At 37.1% G+C, this 16,879-nt stretch overlaps 1 protein-coding gene across 5 annotated transcripts in view; it reads left to right on the forward strand.

Moving 5' to 3' along the window:
• Nucleotides 1-16,879, forward strand: part of LOC126272954 (septin-7) — a 429,014-nt gene that overhangs the window by 391,104 nt on the left and 21,031 nt on the right. For all 5 annotated transcript variants that reach the window (XR_007549279.1, XM_049976271.1, XM_049976270.1 and 2 more), the window contains exons 7-8: nt 3,300-3,435; nt 12,785-12,948. Coding sequence is in view for 4 of the 5 variants with exons in the window: in XM_049976271.1 (XP_049832228.1) it covers nt 3,300-3,435; nt 12,785-12,948 (300 nt within the window). In the remaining variant the exon portion in view is untranslated. The remainder of the gene's footprint in view (nt 1-3,299; nt 3,436-12,784; nt 12,949-16,879) is intronic.

Here is a 16,879-nt window from a genome sequence, read left to right on the forward strand (position 1 = left end):
TTGTTAATGTTCATCTTATATCCTCCTTTCAAGACACTGTCCATTCCGTTCAACTGCACTTCCAAGTCCTTTGCCGTCTCTGACAGAATTACAATGTCATCGGCGAACCTCAAAGTTTTTACTTCGTCTCCATGAATTTTAATACCTACTCCAAATTTTTCTTTTGTTTCCTTTACTGTTTGCTCAATATACAGATTGAATAACATCGGGGAGAGGCTACAACCCTGTCTCACTCCTTTCCCAACCACTGCTTCCCTTTCATGCCCCTCGACTCTTATTACTGCCATCTGGTTTCTGTACAAATTATAAATAGCCTTTCGCTCCCTGTATTTTACCCCTGCCACCTTTAGAATTTGAAAAAGAGTATTCCAATCAACATTGTCAAAAGCTTTCTCTAAGTCTACAAATGCTAGAAACGTAGGTTTGCCTTTTCTTAATCTTTCTTCTAAGATAAGTCGTAAGGTCAGTATTGCCTCACGTGTTCCAACATTTCGACGGAATCCAAACTGATCCTCCCCGAGGACTGCATCTACCAGTTTTTCCATTCGTCTGTAAAAAATTCGCGTTAGTATTTTGCAGCCGTGGCTTATTAAACTGATAGTTCGGTAATTTTCACATCTGTCAGCACCTGCTTTCTTTGGGATTGGAATTATTATATTCTTCCTGAAGTCTGAGGAGGCCTCACTAATCTATAAGTTATTACAGCATGGTTATTAAAACTTTCAAGGCCACCAATACTTTCTCAATACCTCCACTGTGAACAATAGCCTTGGTAGGCCATCCAGTACCAAGGCTAAATTTATAATCCTTTATGAGAGAAAAATTCAAACTACCACCTGCAAAAATGCAAGGATCTGAAAAACAACTTGGGGAGCAATTCCTTTCACCTTCACTTTGTTTTTCTCCTTGATCCCAGTAATGATTTCAGTATTGTCAGTGGCCTTTAGTCATGGCACTGAATGGCTTACCACAGCTATTGTTCACTGTGGAGACACTGACAGTATTGTTGGCCTCGAAAGTCTTCATTACCATGATGTCATAACTTACTGTACTTCTAATGTTGGTGAAGTTTTTAATAAGGATATTTGTATGTCTTATTTCTATTGTGCAATGCCTTTAGTGTTGAGGACGTGTGGACTTCAGAAGGTGGATCATTGAAGCTATTTATGTATAGTGTAGATTTGGTGTTTATGAAACTGCAAAATTTGTTGGTGATATGACTTTTTATTATTACAGATAAAGGACTCTTACACCCCCCCCTCTCCCACTAGAAGAAAAAAAAATCTATACGTTGATCCTGCCAAAAGCTAAGAAGCGGTTCTTGGTGTTGTAGCTCCCGGGGCACCCTGGGATGCTCTCTGTGTAAGGCACCCCTGTGAATCTCTGAGAGTTGGAGCAATGATTTGTGCATGCACAACACTGGGCCATATAGTAGTGTATTTTGTATACTTGCGGTTTATGCCCATGGCATGTTTGTGTATCTTCATGTCTGCATGCGTGATACCTCATACAGTTATTTCAGTGCGGATGCATGTTACATCCAAACTGATGTAGGAATCGGGTGAGTCGCCAGCAGGAGGAGAATGGACAGGGAGGCTACTTGTGTACAACAGGATGGGAATGTGGGTTGTATGAGAAGCATGCCAGGATAGCTGAGGCAGTCAAGGCAACTGCCTATGTTAAACAGGAAATCTGGGTCCGAGTCCAGGTCGAGCACAAACTTTCGCTTGTCTTTGGATTTATTTCAGAAGCCCAAATGCGACTGATGTCGTTGGTTTCTCTCAATTCACACAATTAACAACTGCTGTTTCACATAGTGGTGCCTGTTGTGTTGGCCATATACAACAGATCAGACACTGTGCACACATTTTTTTGTATCTTCAACATTATTACTTGTCTTGCAGCTTTACAATGAACATCGTTGCTTTCCATGTAGTTAATGAGAACTTATGCTATTGAGTGTAGATAACCAGACATATAATTACATGGCGAGTTTCTAATAGACGAGACTTTAAATTATTTATTTTGTTTTGGATGGGTGCATATGGAAGAGCTCAGTAGTAGAAAACATTACTCCACTTTGAATCCTAAATACGGAGATAAGACAATATGAAAATTATTTTTGTGTCTTGGCTTGCATTCGTACAAATTACTGTCGAAGTGTGACTAGTTACTTTTAATTATCACCAACCAAAACTGTGAAGAAGTAAATCTACTGGGAACTGAGCATAAGAATTGCAAGGCCCTTAGGGAGGTGTCTGCAAGATGTGTGGTTATCTGCTTCACACAATCTTCGTACTGCTCACTTCTGCTGAATAAATACCTTATTTACTTTCAATGTGTTGTCGTAGAAGGTAGTTACATAATAGAGCAAGTTAAAAAATATGCAGAATAAGCCAGCACTCTTCTTTTTAGAGATTAGTTTGGAAATGTGATACATGCCAACTAACATTTTATTTTAATTAAGTGGAAAATATCTTGGTACATCAGAAAAAGTGTGCATCTGACAATAGCACAGATAAAATCCAACTATGAGCAAAGTACAGCAGAATGTTTTGAGGAGGTAACATAATATTTCAGTAACATGAAAGCAACTTCAGAACATTATGCCTTTGCTTTGTTCATTTATTTGGCCACTTGACCCGTCTTTTAGGAATCTTGTGGATTTTATGTGATGATAAAATACAAAGAATATCATCATCAAAATACTTTATTGGTTTGATATACTTATATCACCACATTTAGACTAATTATTTGTTATTATGCATTTGTGTTACTTCTCTGTCAATCTGAAAAATATTTGTGAAATTCAATATTTCAATTAGGCTTCAGTTCCTACTTTGACTATCTTCTAACTCCTCCATGGGCATAAAATGGTGTTGTGCGAGGTTCATTAAAAATATAGGCTCTTGTGCCATTAATTTGATTTTATACTTCAGTTACTGACCCAGCTCTCTTAACTTGAATATGTTAATTGGTCATGTGCCACTTTTAGAAGGCGGCATAAATCTTTAGCACTCCTTTGCATCCTTGCCAAAAACCTTCTGCCATTTGTATTGATTGATTGTACTGTATTTTTATTTCAAATGTGAACATTAATGCAGTTATTTTAAGCCATTTGAACATTTGACTGTGAAAAGTAGTAAGAGTGTAAATGGATAATCAGATATTGCTGCTCCCAATAAGAAATACGTGCACTCAGATGAAATTACAAAATTATTATTTCTTTGCTCATGCTCTATAATTTTTATTTATCTTTAACAGTTTATAAATATTTTATTTCTCTGATATTTGTACAGGAATCCACTAGCTCAGATGGAAGAAGAAAAACGAGAACATGAAGCAAAAATGAAGAAGATGGAAATAGAGATGGAACAAGTGTTTGAAATGAAAGTAAAAGAAAAGAAGCAGAAACTTAAGGACTCAGAAGCAGAGGTATGTGTTGCTACTACCTTTCTGATACCACACAATCACTGTCTTCATTCTTCCATTTCCCTTACTCTTTTTGGTCTCCATCAGGATGCCTTTTTATATTGTTGGTTGTTAAAAGTTGATACTAATTATGTGATGCACTCATTTCATTCCTGAAGATAAATGCACAAATGATTTTCAGTATAATGGAAAATGTATATAAATACAAACATCTTTTGTAAATTGTAATCGCCCTCTTCAACACTCAGTGACTCTGCTGGAATTTCATGCTGTTATTTACTACTATCTGATTCCTTTGTGCCAGGATCACACCGATTACTGTACACTTAGTGAGGAATTCCTTCTTTTGTTGGTTGTAACATCTAGTACAGCTATTTTAGTTAAAGTGCAATTACATACTTGTTTGAGCAGTTGGTAAATTGTGGTGACATTGGGGACATCTTTCTTTAAGTAGTGGAAGATAATTTGATGCATAATTGGATGGAGTGAGATTATTGAAGACTGTCAGTATTGTTAGATTAAGAATCTGAAGCATGAGAAAGTGATGACAAGGACAGAAATCAAACCTCACTAACTGGACCTGATAGTTACAGGAGAAGGTGCTTAAAAAGTTGTTCACAACTGGCATGACTGAAGTGATTCTGGAATACACCCAACATTTGAAACTACTAACAGTCCTTCACTTTGGCACATAATCTCAACAATTTTTTTGTACCATTGTGGACTTACTGTATGTAGCTGCTCTTTCCAGTTATGGTGTCACTGGGTGATAGAGGTCTGTTAAGACACACTTATACTATGCTTGTCCAATACCATTAATCTGTAGACTGGTCAACTGTTAAATTCAATAGCATGTACCTTACTCAATTAATAATTTTGGTTGGGTATTCTTTCAGGAATGGTTCTGATCTGGGCTAAGAGGACTAAAGATAAAAAGTCGTGAATAAGATAACTAACTTGTGTTTTTATTATTGAGAAGCAACTATCAAAAACTGCACCTTAACAGCAAATAATTGTATTGAGCAGTATGCTAATTTATTCAAAATAAGGCATTCCACAATAAGTGTATGTGTTCTATGTGATCCTGGTGCAGATGAGCCTCAAATTATAGCAAATATTAAATGGAAATATTAAATTGTAGTAAACCTAAAATGTATGAAGAATCCATCCATGATTGTGCTCATCCATGACTCCTGAGCAACTGCAACAAAAACAACAACAACGACAATAACAATAACAACAACAACAACTGGTGCAGGGAGCACCTGACCCAGCCAGCCCACAACCCACTCAACAAGCAAAAGATTTGTCTTGCCTGTTCTCCCCATCAACCAGATGTTGCTTCATAATGTACCACAAGTTTTGAAATTGATAGTGATAGCTAGCCAGATAACCAAATGAATAATAATTATCAAAATTTGATTAAACGAAGGTTTGAGGACAAAGGATCTTCATACAGTTCAAACTCACTTGATTTGTTAATAAGTTATCATCAATTGCTGTTCTTTTGTTTACATATGTTTAACGAGCAGAGAGGCTGGACTATGGTATTCGTAAGGTACATGATAACAGTTTTACTTAAAGCTACTCTCATGGTTAATGATGGAGAGGCAGAGTAGCTTGGTTGAGACTATAATCATGCCTGATAGCATGTTGTGGTGGTTGGTAGCAGGTTACTGTGGGAGGAGTCGAAAGGATGTAATGCTTATCCAGGGGTGTGACAAGAAAAGTTGTAGTTTTGCTATCACAGCCGATTAATTCTTCTGTTGCACATTGCATCTGATATGTGCGTCGGCACACTGCAACTGTCTTCAGATCTTTAGTGTGCTGACACCTCTCTATAATAAGTAGGATTGTAATGTAACATGGAGGAACAAATACTAACAATGTAGGAAAATACAGATAGCTACTTACCGTAAAAATAACATGCTAAGTAGCAGACAGGCACAATTAAGATACTTGAACATAAGCTTTCAGCCACAGCCATCTTCAGAAAAAGATAAACTCAAACCATTCATTCACACAAGCTAGCACACCTCACACACACGACTGCCAGCTTCGACAGATCGGGCTACAATACCAGCACTGTGCCGAGTTGCCAGAGTTGGTGGTCATGTGTGTGTGAGGTGTGCTAGCTTGTGGGAATGAATGGTTTGAGTTTCTCTTTTTCTAACAAAGGCTTTGGTCCGAAAGCTAATGCTTAAGTGTCTTTTAATTATGCTTGTCTGCAACTTAGGGTGCTATCTTTACGGTAAGTAACAATCTTATCTTTTCCTACATTGCTGATATTTCTACCTGGAGTTTCCACTGTTTGATAAAGGAATGGTCTTATTAATTAAGTATCCAACTTAAATCAGTTAATTACACATAATTGTACAATTCAGAACATCTAGTAGACTCCTTAAATTGCCCCGTACATTGCTAGCATCCCATAGAGATTGAGATTGGCAACATGTAGTGTCCTGCATAAGATACCACACCTGCAATCCGGGCTCGTGGCTGTACGATGCGCCACAGCAGTTGCAAGGTCTCTGTTCTAGGATGCACATGCTGCCTCTCCGTAGTACACCCTACTGGCCAGCCAATGGCTTATAGAATCAAGTCCAGGCGGCTTTGCTGTCAGTCGTATCTCTACATTCAGCCTATATGTGTCAGACTAGCAGAGCAGCCAGTCTGTGGCAATTATTTTCCTGTACCAATATTCCTGAAGTAATAAAGTGTTGTGTTTATTATTACCTGTGTGTCTTGTAGCCAGACTATAACGTCTTTAGTTGATTAAATATAATTTATTGAAGAAATCAGGGACTGCCAGCTTGCAGGTCTTTCTTGTAGAACAATGCCAGAATGAGCAGTTAGGTGGAAGGATACGAAGTTTCCTGACAGCACCCAGTTGCTTCTGCAGTCTCTCGCACTACATTGCAATGTCCTGATAACAAAGGCGAAGCTTACCATTGGTATATGTGATAATGGTTTGTGTTGGTAACCGATGCCAAGTGTTCAAAGAAACATTCAGTGAAAGATTTTGAGCAAAGACTATAAAGCTGGTTGTACACTCTCACTCGGTTATAAGCAGCTGATTGATTTAATATGTGTGACTGACACAGCATACATATCATTAGTTATTACACTCTTTTGCTCACCCGTAGTTATTCGGTCTTTGTTGTGATGCTGCTGATATGTGTGTTTCTTGCATTACTTTCTCAAGGGCTCATGCAGGCTGCATGTTTCAGTCAAGAATGACTGATAAGTAATGACATGTGAACAAAGTCTCCATGTGATGGTAAGACCAACTCATCCCTGCATTCCACCTTGCTGCATGTAATACACCTGTAAGCTCGCAACAGGCGCACGTTAAGAGAATGTAATGACTGTCTAGTTGTGAAGCATTGCTTCCTCTGTAAATCTGTGTGTGCGGGAAAGGGGGGGGGGGGGAGATTTTTCGTTTTGTTCAGTCACATTTTATTTAAATCAGTTCACCTGTTTCACAATTGCTAGACGCCAATCAGATGTTTAACGTACCTGGTTCTCATATGCTCATTTATCTACTCTGTTCTTGCTTCTGAGTTTCCAAAATAAATCCTTTTATGTTTATAACTGTGTGTTGTTGCTACGTTTGTTGAGAGGTGGGAGTAGCCTTGTACCCACAGTGCCAGTGGCAATTACCACTGATATACAGAACACGCCGCAAGTTCCTGCAAATAGGAGATGTAGTTTCAATAGCTGATACAAATGGAATCTCGAAAGTTTTGAAGTTATAAACAAAAGTAGCAGCTTATAAAATTAACTCTTTACAGATGTGGTCTCTGCGTTCCTTGCTGAGCATGGTTTTACAGTCACTGTACAGCTTGCCAAATGCTGCTACCTGTGGTGAGAGATGGCATTCTTGCGACTACGAAATACTTATCATCCCATTTTAAGAAAACTATTTGATGAAAAAATGGTTAATTTTAGCCCATACATTGCCGTGTATGAAATGTAGATAAGATATTGAAAATTTATTTAAAATTGAGATCAGAATGAGAACTGATTTCATTCTCAAGATACTGTTTCTTATATTTACAATGTAGGGAAAGATAGATCGCTGCTTACCATAAAGATAACACGAGAAGTTGCAGACAGGCACAATTAAAAGAGACTTACACATAAGCTTTTCGCCTCAGCCTTCATCAGGAAAAGAGAAACAAACACTATTCATTCACACAAGCAATCCCACCTCGTGCACGTGATTCTGGCCTGAGCTGCCGTAGTTGGCAGTCATGTATTGCGAGATGTTCTAGATCGTGTGAATGAATGGTGTGTGTTTCTCTTTTTCCAACGAAGATTGTGGTCAAAGGCTTACGTGTAAGTGTCTTTTAATTGTGCCTGCCAGCAGCTTAGATTGCTATTTACCATAAAGTATGCTATCATCTCCTACATTGTTGATATTGCTACCTGGGGTTTTTTGTTTTTTATGTTTGGCAGAGAGTTGTGTACGGAATGCCTAATTCTGTCCCTGTGCATTGGGAATCCTGTGGTCATAACAATTGCCACGTTTCATAAATGGTTCAGGACATCAAAATGAAGCTTTAAGCAAATGATAGTATGTAAGAAGGCACATATGCTGTATTATAAATACTCAAAACATTTTTATTCACTGAGATATGAAAGTAACTTGTCTGCAGCAGTGAGAGGGGTCTGCAGAATGGGATGCATAAACACGTGAATAGTGCTTAAGGCTAGCCCTGAAGCCTCATTTAAACACATTCTCAGACCTGGGGAGCGATGGATCATGACACGTTAACTCCTCCATAGCAGTGAATGGGTTAATAAGTGCATAACATCTTCATCCCTTATTCGTCGCCCCAGGTGAGGTTGATTAACATAACAGTCCAGAGTGAATGAGTACAGGTTTTTCACATGTTGAAGTTTTGAGATTTATCATCGCTTAGCTGTGGTGGACTTCTATGCTAGCTCAGCTGCACTATTAAGCAAGCGTTGGCTGTTACCAGTTTGTCACTTGCTGTATACCCAAAAGATTGTCTTCAAAGAAAATTATTTTGTAAAAAATGGATTAAATGTCTCTTTGCTTTTCCACTTTTCAAAGCACAACACAAAAAATAACAACTAGTAAATAATCTGTTTAGACTTGTATAATGAGAACATACGATTGTATTGCAACTATAAATGTGTATAAATGTCTAGACCATAGAAGCACAGTGCACATTGCCTACTGTAAATTATCAGTGATAAAGTAAAAGGAGTGAAATGTCATATACAATTTATACACCAACCAGTTTGCTGTTCCAAGAGTCACAAGACAGGAAATGGAGGACGTAATTAAGAAGGGAGCGAGACACACTTGTAGGCTATCCACCAAGTTAGTTAATTTGTCATTGAGTTAGTAGTAAAGTAAGCTAAAGAGATGAACAAGAAATGAAGCATGCAGAGCATAAACTTGGAAAGGGAAGTAAAGTACAAGGAGAAAATATAAGAACTTTGGAGTTTGCCAGTGATTATATTTCCCTCAGAGAGCAAAGGACTTGGAAGATCTGTTGATATGAATGAATAGTGACTTTAAAAAAATATACTTGGAATTAAGTTAGTGATGCTAGGGCAATTAGATTAAGAAATGAGACACTAAAATCAGTCGATGAGTTTTGCCATTTGGACACCATAATAATACCATAAGTGATAGAATTCTTCACTTCTTTTCCTGTGTCCTCTATCCAGCCAGTGGCGCCAGTGGCATGTGGTTCTCCAAAGTGCTTGCAAATTGTGTCTCAGAGGGGCGAGGCAACCCACCTAGTGCTTACCTAAGTGGGTGTGGGAAACCATCTAAAAACCACATCCAGGCTGCCCAGCACACTTGCCCTTGTCACTAATCTGAGAGACGAATTCAGTCTTGGTCCCGCACACCTCCCCATATTCCATAAGCAGGCACTTTAATCTGCTTGTCTGTATGCAAAAAGTTAGGAGGATAGAAAATATAAACTAATAACAATAAGAAAATACTTCCGGAAAGAAAAAGAAGTTCACAAAAACTACAAATTTGTGTTAGGAAACATACCTTGCAAGTACTTGTCTGAAGTGAAATGTGAATGATAAACTTTACAGATGAGAAGAGAATGGATACTTTTTTAAAATATGCTGCTACAGAAAAATCAAGTAACTAATGAGGTGGTGGTGCTGAATCATATTGGGGGGGGGGGGGGGGGCTCAAATTTCTTGCACAGCTTGACTAAAAGAAGGGATAAGTTGATATGACACATCCTGTAGTACCAAGGCACAGTTAGTTTAGCAATGGAGAAAACTGTGTGGGTAAAATAGTAAAGAGAAAGCAAGGTTTGATAACAGTAAGAAGGTTCAGTTGGATGTAGAGTGCAACACTAACACAGCCAGAGACAGACTTGTACAGGATACACATGAGTGGAGAGCTCTGTCAAATTAATCTTCAGATTGAACATCGCAGCAATCATCCAACAACAACCAAGAAGTCGGAGCTCTTTTAGTGCTGATCCAAAGGCCAGAATGAGGAGAGGGGGGGGGGGGGGGGGGGGAGGGGGAGGGGGGAAGAAAGAAAAAAAATAGTTTTGTGTGTGTGTGTGTGTGTGTGTGTTGCAATCAAAGTATTAATAGAATAATGTGAGATGGCATTGTCTAACTAGAGTAATATTTTTCTATGATTTAGATGTCTGTGTCACGTTCAGTTGAGTCAGGGTAGCTTGGTTGCTATGAAGCTCACATGTTTGGTTCTCACATAGTTTATATTTTTACAAAGTGAATCTGCTTCATGTTTGATCATTTATGAAATCTTAAAGAAAAAAAGGAGAGCTGAGTTATTTGTAGAAACAGTCTTAGTTTCATTTGTTCAGATAATGCATAGATAGTGTGAAAATTGCCAATTCATCCACTTCACTTACCTGCAGGCATTCCGCATATGTGAATGGCGTAATTCCAGTGTGTAATTGTGTTGTAATTCTTTCTCAGCAGCCACAGTGAATGAAATATAATCATGTAGTAGTAATTTCTCAGATTTTTAATATTGCAGCTGCTTTTCCATTTTGGCCAACTGGGGACCACATGAGAATTTCAGTTCCTTCTTTTTTGTTTCTCCAATCATCTTTAATCTCTTAAACATGGTTTTTCTTTCCAGACCTGTCAAAACCAGTTCTCTTAATACTTCTACCTTGCGATCCATCTTAATTTAATACCTTCCTTCTGATTATATCTTTTTGCTGCTTCTTTGCTTTTATATTGTTATTCATCCTGTTGAAATGCCCAAAACAGTCATCCTTCTTTCTGTCATAATAGTTTCTGTTTTTTTCCTGGGCATGCCATTTTTCATAACACAAGCAGATGTGCGACGCAATTTGAACACACATAAAGTATAGCTGTCTTTATGTTAGCAAAATTAATATGAATGAGCAAAATCACAGTTTAAATTTAACTAAGCTATGATAAAATAAACGTACATTACATCTACAAAAAAAAAAAAAAACTTATATAATGTGAGCTAAATCATTGTTACATTAAACAATAATAAAATAAACTTTTCATTATATAACTCTGTTGCCACACACAATTGTTACCCTACAGCAGGGGCTCAAAGCATTAAAAGGTGCAGTACATCAGATCCATGCCAACCGCTTATTTGTGTGCTAATTACACCATACATAACTGCGTCTTTGTGAGAGTGTGCTGCTAGCTCAGAATCGGGGTCATTTTCTTGCAAAGATCATAAATTTTTTCTCACCTACCCCACTGTTTACATATGACAACACAACTTATTGAGGTGCTACCTGAAGCAATAATGAAAGAATAGGTATGGGCTCACGATTATAAAATAACAGTGGAATGGTACAAGACAATGTCATTTGTGATTGGCGCACTTTATACGTAGGCATGCCCAATTGACAGGTTAATTTCCCAGTCTCTGTGCTTCTTACTGAACCTACAATTTTTGTCAACATTCTGCTCTCCGATATTTACAGTTGATCTAATTTATAAATCAGTACTTGTGTAGGTGCATTCTGATTTCACTGCCATGTTGGAATACTGTAGTTCTTGATGTGGACTTTGTATTATAAATATTTTTTGTTGTTCTAGGGCAGATTTTCCAAGTGCCCCCCCTCCCCCCCCTTTTTTTTAATTCCCTCTCATAAATGCTTGAGCTATCTTACCTTTTCTATTTGACCACTGTCGATCCGTCTAAATATGTTAGGGCATTTTATATGTTTTTGACAGCAGAGATTTTTAAAGCTGCTCTACTGACTGACTTTTATTTCTGCATCTGTTGGATTATTCAGATAGCACAGCAAAATAAACTGCAAATGGCAGGCTATTTACTTAAGCACATAGTTTCTGTCTTCAGAGTTTAAATGGTGATACATGACACACTCTTCATTTCATCCACAAACTTTACTTTTGAGACTTTATCTGCAAGTCGCCTTTCTTATGAAGTGTATCTATTAGGGCAACTTTTTCTGTGTTTCTTCAGAAACTATTTGCAGGTTATAATCATTGTTTATGACCATTACAGAAGTGATTGTAGCTGTTGTGGAATCTTTCGACAGATTTTCTTGTTTTTGAGAGTTTAAATTATTTTTATGATTTCTGTATTGTTTGGTAGCATATCTTCCTCTTCCTTCTCACAAAAATCTGAAAATCCTAATTTATGAGTTGGATCTGGGCAGTTTAACAGTTCATCAAACTATTTTGCAAGTATTTCACAATTTTCAATATTTATTGTTGAAAGTCTGACAAAAATCTCTGGAATAATTTTTAAGTATTCTTGCATTTTAACAATTTGTGAATTTTCAGATAAAATTTTGATTTTCTATGTTATCAAAGATGTTTCTTTTCTTTGTTGTTTTAATTGCACATAATGTTCAGTGTTTCCAGAACTTTCCAGCTATTCCTGATATTTCTTTTACTGCTTTTCCACTTTCTTGATTCCAGTATATTTTTATTTCCAGCTAACTTGTTGTTCTTGTTGTTGTTGTTCCTTCTGTATTGATATTCTTCGATTTATTCCTTTGGTAAATCTGTTTGTGACGAATTTTAAATAATTTAGGAGTGAAGGTAACGACTGAATGACTCTGCTATTAGGTATACTCCTAAATTATTATTTGCATTCTTATGGAACTTGCAATCTCTTTTATTAATTTCTGTAATCTTCTTGTGTTTTTACCCAGTAAATGTTTCATTTTAATTTTAGACAAATCGTGATTGGAACCACTTCCAACTACTTAGACATTCAATATTTATTTAGTATTTCGTTAGAAATGACCACATAGTTGCTTCTTGTTATTGATATATGTATTTTTATCATTTTAATAAAAATAATATTACAAGATCAACTTTGTTTCTGTAGCTTCAGCGTCGGCATGAACAAATGAGGAAAACTTATGAACAGCAAGTGAAAGAACTTGAGGAGAAAAGACGAGAATTTGAAAAGGAGAAACAAATGTGGGAGCAGACAAACAATGTGTCTTTGGAGGATCTCAGGAGGAGAAGTCTGGAGGCAAACTCAAAGGAGTAAGTTCAAATAAATAAATTTAATTTTCTTCTTGTTCCAGTTGTCATTAACTTTGAAAAGTACTGTTGTTACATACTAAATGTAACTTTGCTTATCACTGTGCTATTCACAAAGCACTGTATTGTGCAATCATCTCTCTCGAGAAATTTTTTAAAGTGTTTATTAACAATTCTAGTATTTGTATTACAGGGTGTATACGCGGACAAGGAAAAACAATTACCGAATGTTTCCCGGATTTCACAGTTAAAAATACAGTTTCTCATGGATGAAAACACACTTTCTCCATGTTATTAAGTGACAGTATATTTTCCCTCAGAACTTTAAAACTTGTCAATCCTTTGAATGGTTATGTTTTAATGCACGGGCGTAGAATTTCCCAGCACTTTAGAAAACGAAGCTAGGGGAAGAAATCTCCTTTTGGGAACACGTATGCTGCACATTTTCATATTACGAAAGTATAAATTCGAATTCCACCAAACACCGCATGTTGCTTTTCGAACCATTGTAATCGAGATTGCGATGTGCTTTTGTAAGCCAGTCATAGCTCATGTAATGTGATCCCGCCAGCCAGTGACAGCAGATATGCAGACCATAGGACACATGATGCAGTCAGCTAATAACAGCATCACTGTTAAGTAGTGTGGAAACACAAACAGGAAAAGTTAATGTTTTAAATTAATATACATAGTGTTCCTACAAGAAAAGAAAAGCTTTCACTCTCTAAGGTTAATAAGCTGTAAGAGAAGCTAAGCTTTCACTATAATGTTGATATTCTTTGCACTTGTTACACTTAAAGATCTATCACACAAATGTGCCAGTAAATTTTTTTTGCAGAGTCCAGTGACTTGTCCTCCAAGTTTTCCACAAATAAATTAGCTACTGCAGAGGAGAGAGAGCTTCCCATAGCACTACCTCAATTTGCTCATAATGACGACATGAATGTCTGATCTGGGCTCGAAACACTTCTTAATGGCTCGTCATCAAACGCTCTGTGTTTTAAGAAATTCATCGTACATTCTCGCACATAGTTCAACTTGCGTAAAAGGAAATTTACTTTGAAAGTAACGCTTTTCAAACCACCATTCGCAATATTTTCCCGTGACCTGTTAGAAATAGCTTCGTTTTAGTAGTTGTCAGAGAGCGCCAGATAACAGGCACTACTGCGCTTTGGCAGCTGCTATGATGCAGGAAGCTCGTATCTTTGTACGCGTGAAACATTAAGGGGGAACGTTGATGAACATGACCAAAAATGTCCATTTTTGGTTAATTTTTTATTTATTAGTGCAATTCGTGGACAATAAGTTCCCAGAGTTTCAATGTTGAAATCGCATCCGAATTACCTGAAAATTAATTAAAAGTGTGATGCGGCCTTCCTCTATGCCCATATTTTGAAGCAGCACTTCAATACCAGTTCAGTGAACAACGATTCTGCGTATTACTTTCAACAAAACATGTGTAGGATACATGTAGAAGGCTGTGGTACATACTCTTTTGTTTTATAGATCATCTTTGACTCTGTTCCATATCTTATAATCAATAACAAACTAGCTGCACAGTTTGTGACGAACCAATTCTTCTTTTGCCTTGTGATACTGACTGAGATTTACACAATTGTTCAATTCTTTCTTCATTCAGTTACGCCATGATCACAAAAAGTGTATAAAAAACCGGATAAACTGCATTTGAATAAGTTAGTGAATGGAAGACGTGAGAAACGACAACAAACTAGCAATGAAGCTACGTTCAAAGTAAGAACATCTTCTGAAAATATGAACTCATCTCCAAGCAGCTCCAAGTGAAAAATTGGTGAGGTGAATGATGCGTACTACAGTGATGAATCTCGGTACACTGGATTTAGATTAATTGACCTTGAATTATTGACTGCAGCAGTGATATTTTCTTGTGTTTGTAAGATGTGTGGTAGTGATAACATTCAGATTATAGATGACGGTAAGGGAGTAGGCTTGGCAGCCAATCTGCATATTGTGTACAAAAAATGCAATGCTGATAGCTCATTCAAAACTTCTAAATGTAGAAACTGGTACTATGAAGCTAATATGAGGTTTACCTATGGACTGAGGTGCATTGGAGTTGGGAGGGAAGGGGAAAATTTATTGTGTAAAATAATGAATATGCCAGCGCCATGTCTGACATTTCCACAAATAAATTGCACTGGAAAACATAATTTCTGATGTGTGTGAGGACAGTATGATAGCAGCTACAGTAGAAGTTATTGTAGACAATGACCCGTTAGATGAGAACGATTTTGGTCATGTTAGAGCAGATCTTGTTGTGTTATAAGTATTGACACAGGGAAGGTACCAGATGTTCAAGTTATGAGGAAATTCCGCCATAACTGTGCACTTAGTGGAGAATGTGAAGAAGATGTAAAAGGACATAACTGCAGCAAAACATTTTCTGGTGCTAGTGGTGGAATGGAAGGAGCTGGTATGCAAATTATTTTTTAAGAGATCTGTCAAGGAACGTGGTGTCAGATATGTGAAATACCTTGGGGATGGTGGCTCCAGTGCATTCAAGTCTATGAATGAGAGTAAACCTTATGGAGAACTTTTAGTTGAGAAACTTCAATGCGTAGGTCACATCTAGAAGAGAATGGGATCAAGATTGAGGAAACTTGTCAGTGACATGAAGGGCAAAAAGTTGGAAGATGGAAAGGGCATTGGTGGACACAACAGACTCACAAAGATGATGATAGACTCTCTTCAAGTTTATTATGGCAAGGTGTGTAAATGACATGAAACGTGCAGTATGGGCTATATATTTCCATATGTTGTCAACAGATGAACACCCTATTCATAATCTGTGCCACATTAGCTGGTGTAAATATCTACAAGCTCAGAGGGATAACAACCCCTATATTCACAAGGAGAGGCTCCCAAATTGTTTCCTGGATCTTTTGAAGCCCACTTAAAAGTTTCTGGCCGATCCTGCACTTCTCAAAAAGTGTGTTCATGGCAAAACCCAAAATCCAACTGAGTCTCTAAATTCACTCAAATGGAAACAATGCCCTAAAAACACATTTGCATCTGCTACAGTTGTCAGAATTGCAAATTATGATGCAGTTACTGTATTTAATTATGGGAATGTTGGGAGGATGAAGGTATCAGAAAGAATGAGCTTCAAGATAGGAAATTTTACTGAAGACATCCTGAGAAAAATAGATTTACAGCACGTCTCTGCAGCCGAAAAGTCAGTTGAAGGCATGATAAAGGAAAGAAGACAGACAACAAGAAACCAGAAGAGAAGTCTTGAAGGGGAAGATTATCCGGAATACAAATGTGGTGGCTTCTGAAGAAGTGATATAAGGAAAAAAGTTAGGTTGAACTTTAAATTGTGTTTTCTGAAAAGTTTGTTTTTTAAAGTTTATGTAGCTTTTCCTCATATTCTATGGGTGCTCGAATTATGAAATTTTGGACACACATTTCTGTAAACCTAATAAACATTGTCTCGAGAACAACTTTTAAAATTCTGATTGCAAGCTGAGAAATGGGGCAAAGTGCTTGGAATTTTGCATGAATTTAACATTGTACTTATGGAATTATAATTAAAATATTATGAAAATTCTCCATTTAACCTATTCCAAAAAGCTCTTGAGGCAAGCTTACAACATATAATGAGATGAAACAGAGAAAGTTTTGTAGAAATCTCTTGAATATTTACTGAGCAAAAGAAACATACATTATTTTCTGAAAATAAAACTTCAAATTTCATTCAAGAAAAAAGTTGAATATACATAATCAAAGGATTTTATTTGTAAATGTGTTACTTTCATGTAAAGCATGGTACAAAATTTCATTGCCACGTCTCCAAAACTGTGGATTTGGTGTATTTTTGAAATAGTGTGTTTTTCATCAACAACCCCCCCACACACACACACACAAAAAAAAAAGTCTTACATTATGTCATAAG

The sequence above is a fragment of the Schistocerca gregaria genome, chromosome 5 (genome assembly GCF_023897955.1).
Source record: "Schistocerca gregaria isolate iqSchGreg1 chromosome 5, iqSchGreg1.2, whole genome shotgun sequence".
Taxonomy (NCBI): domain Eukaryota; kingdom Metazoa; phylum Arthropoda; class Insecta; order Orthoptera; family Acrididae; genus Schistocerca; species Schistocerca gregaria.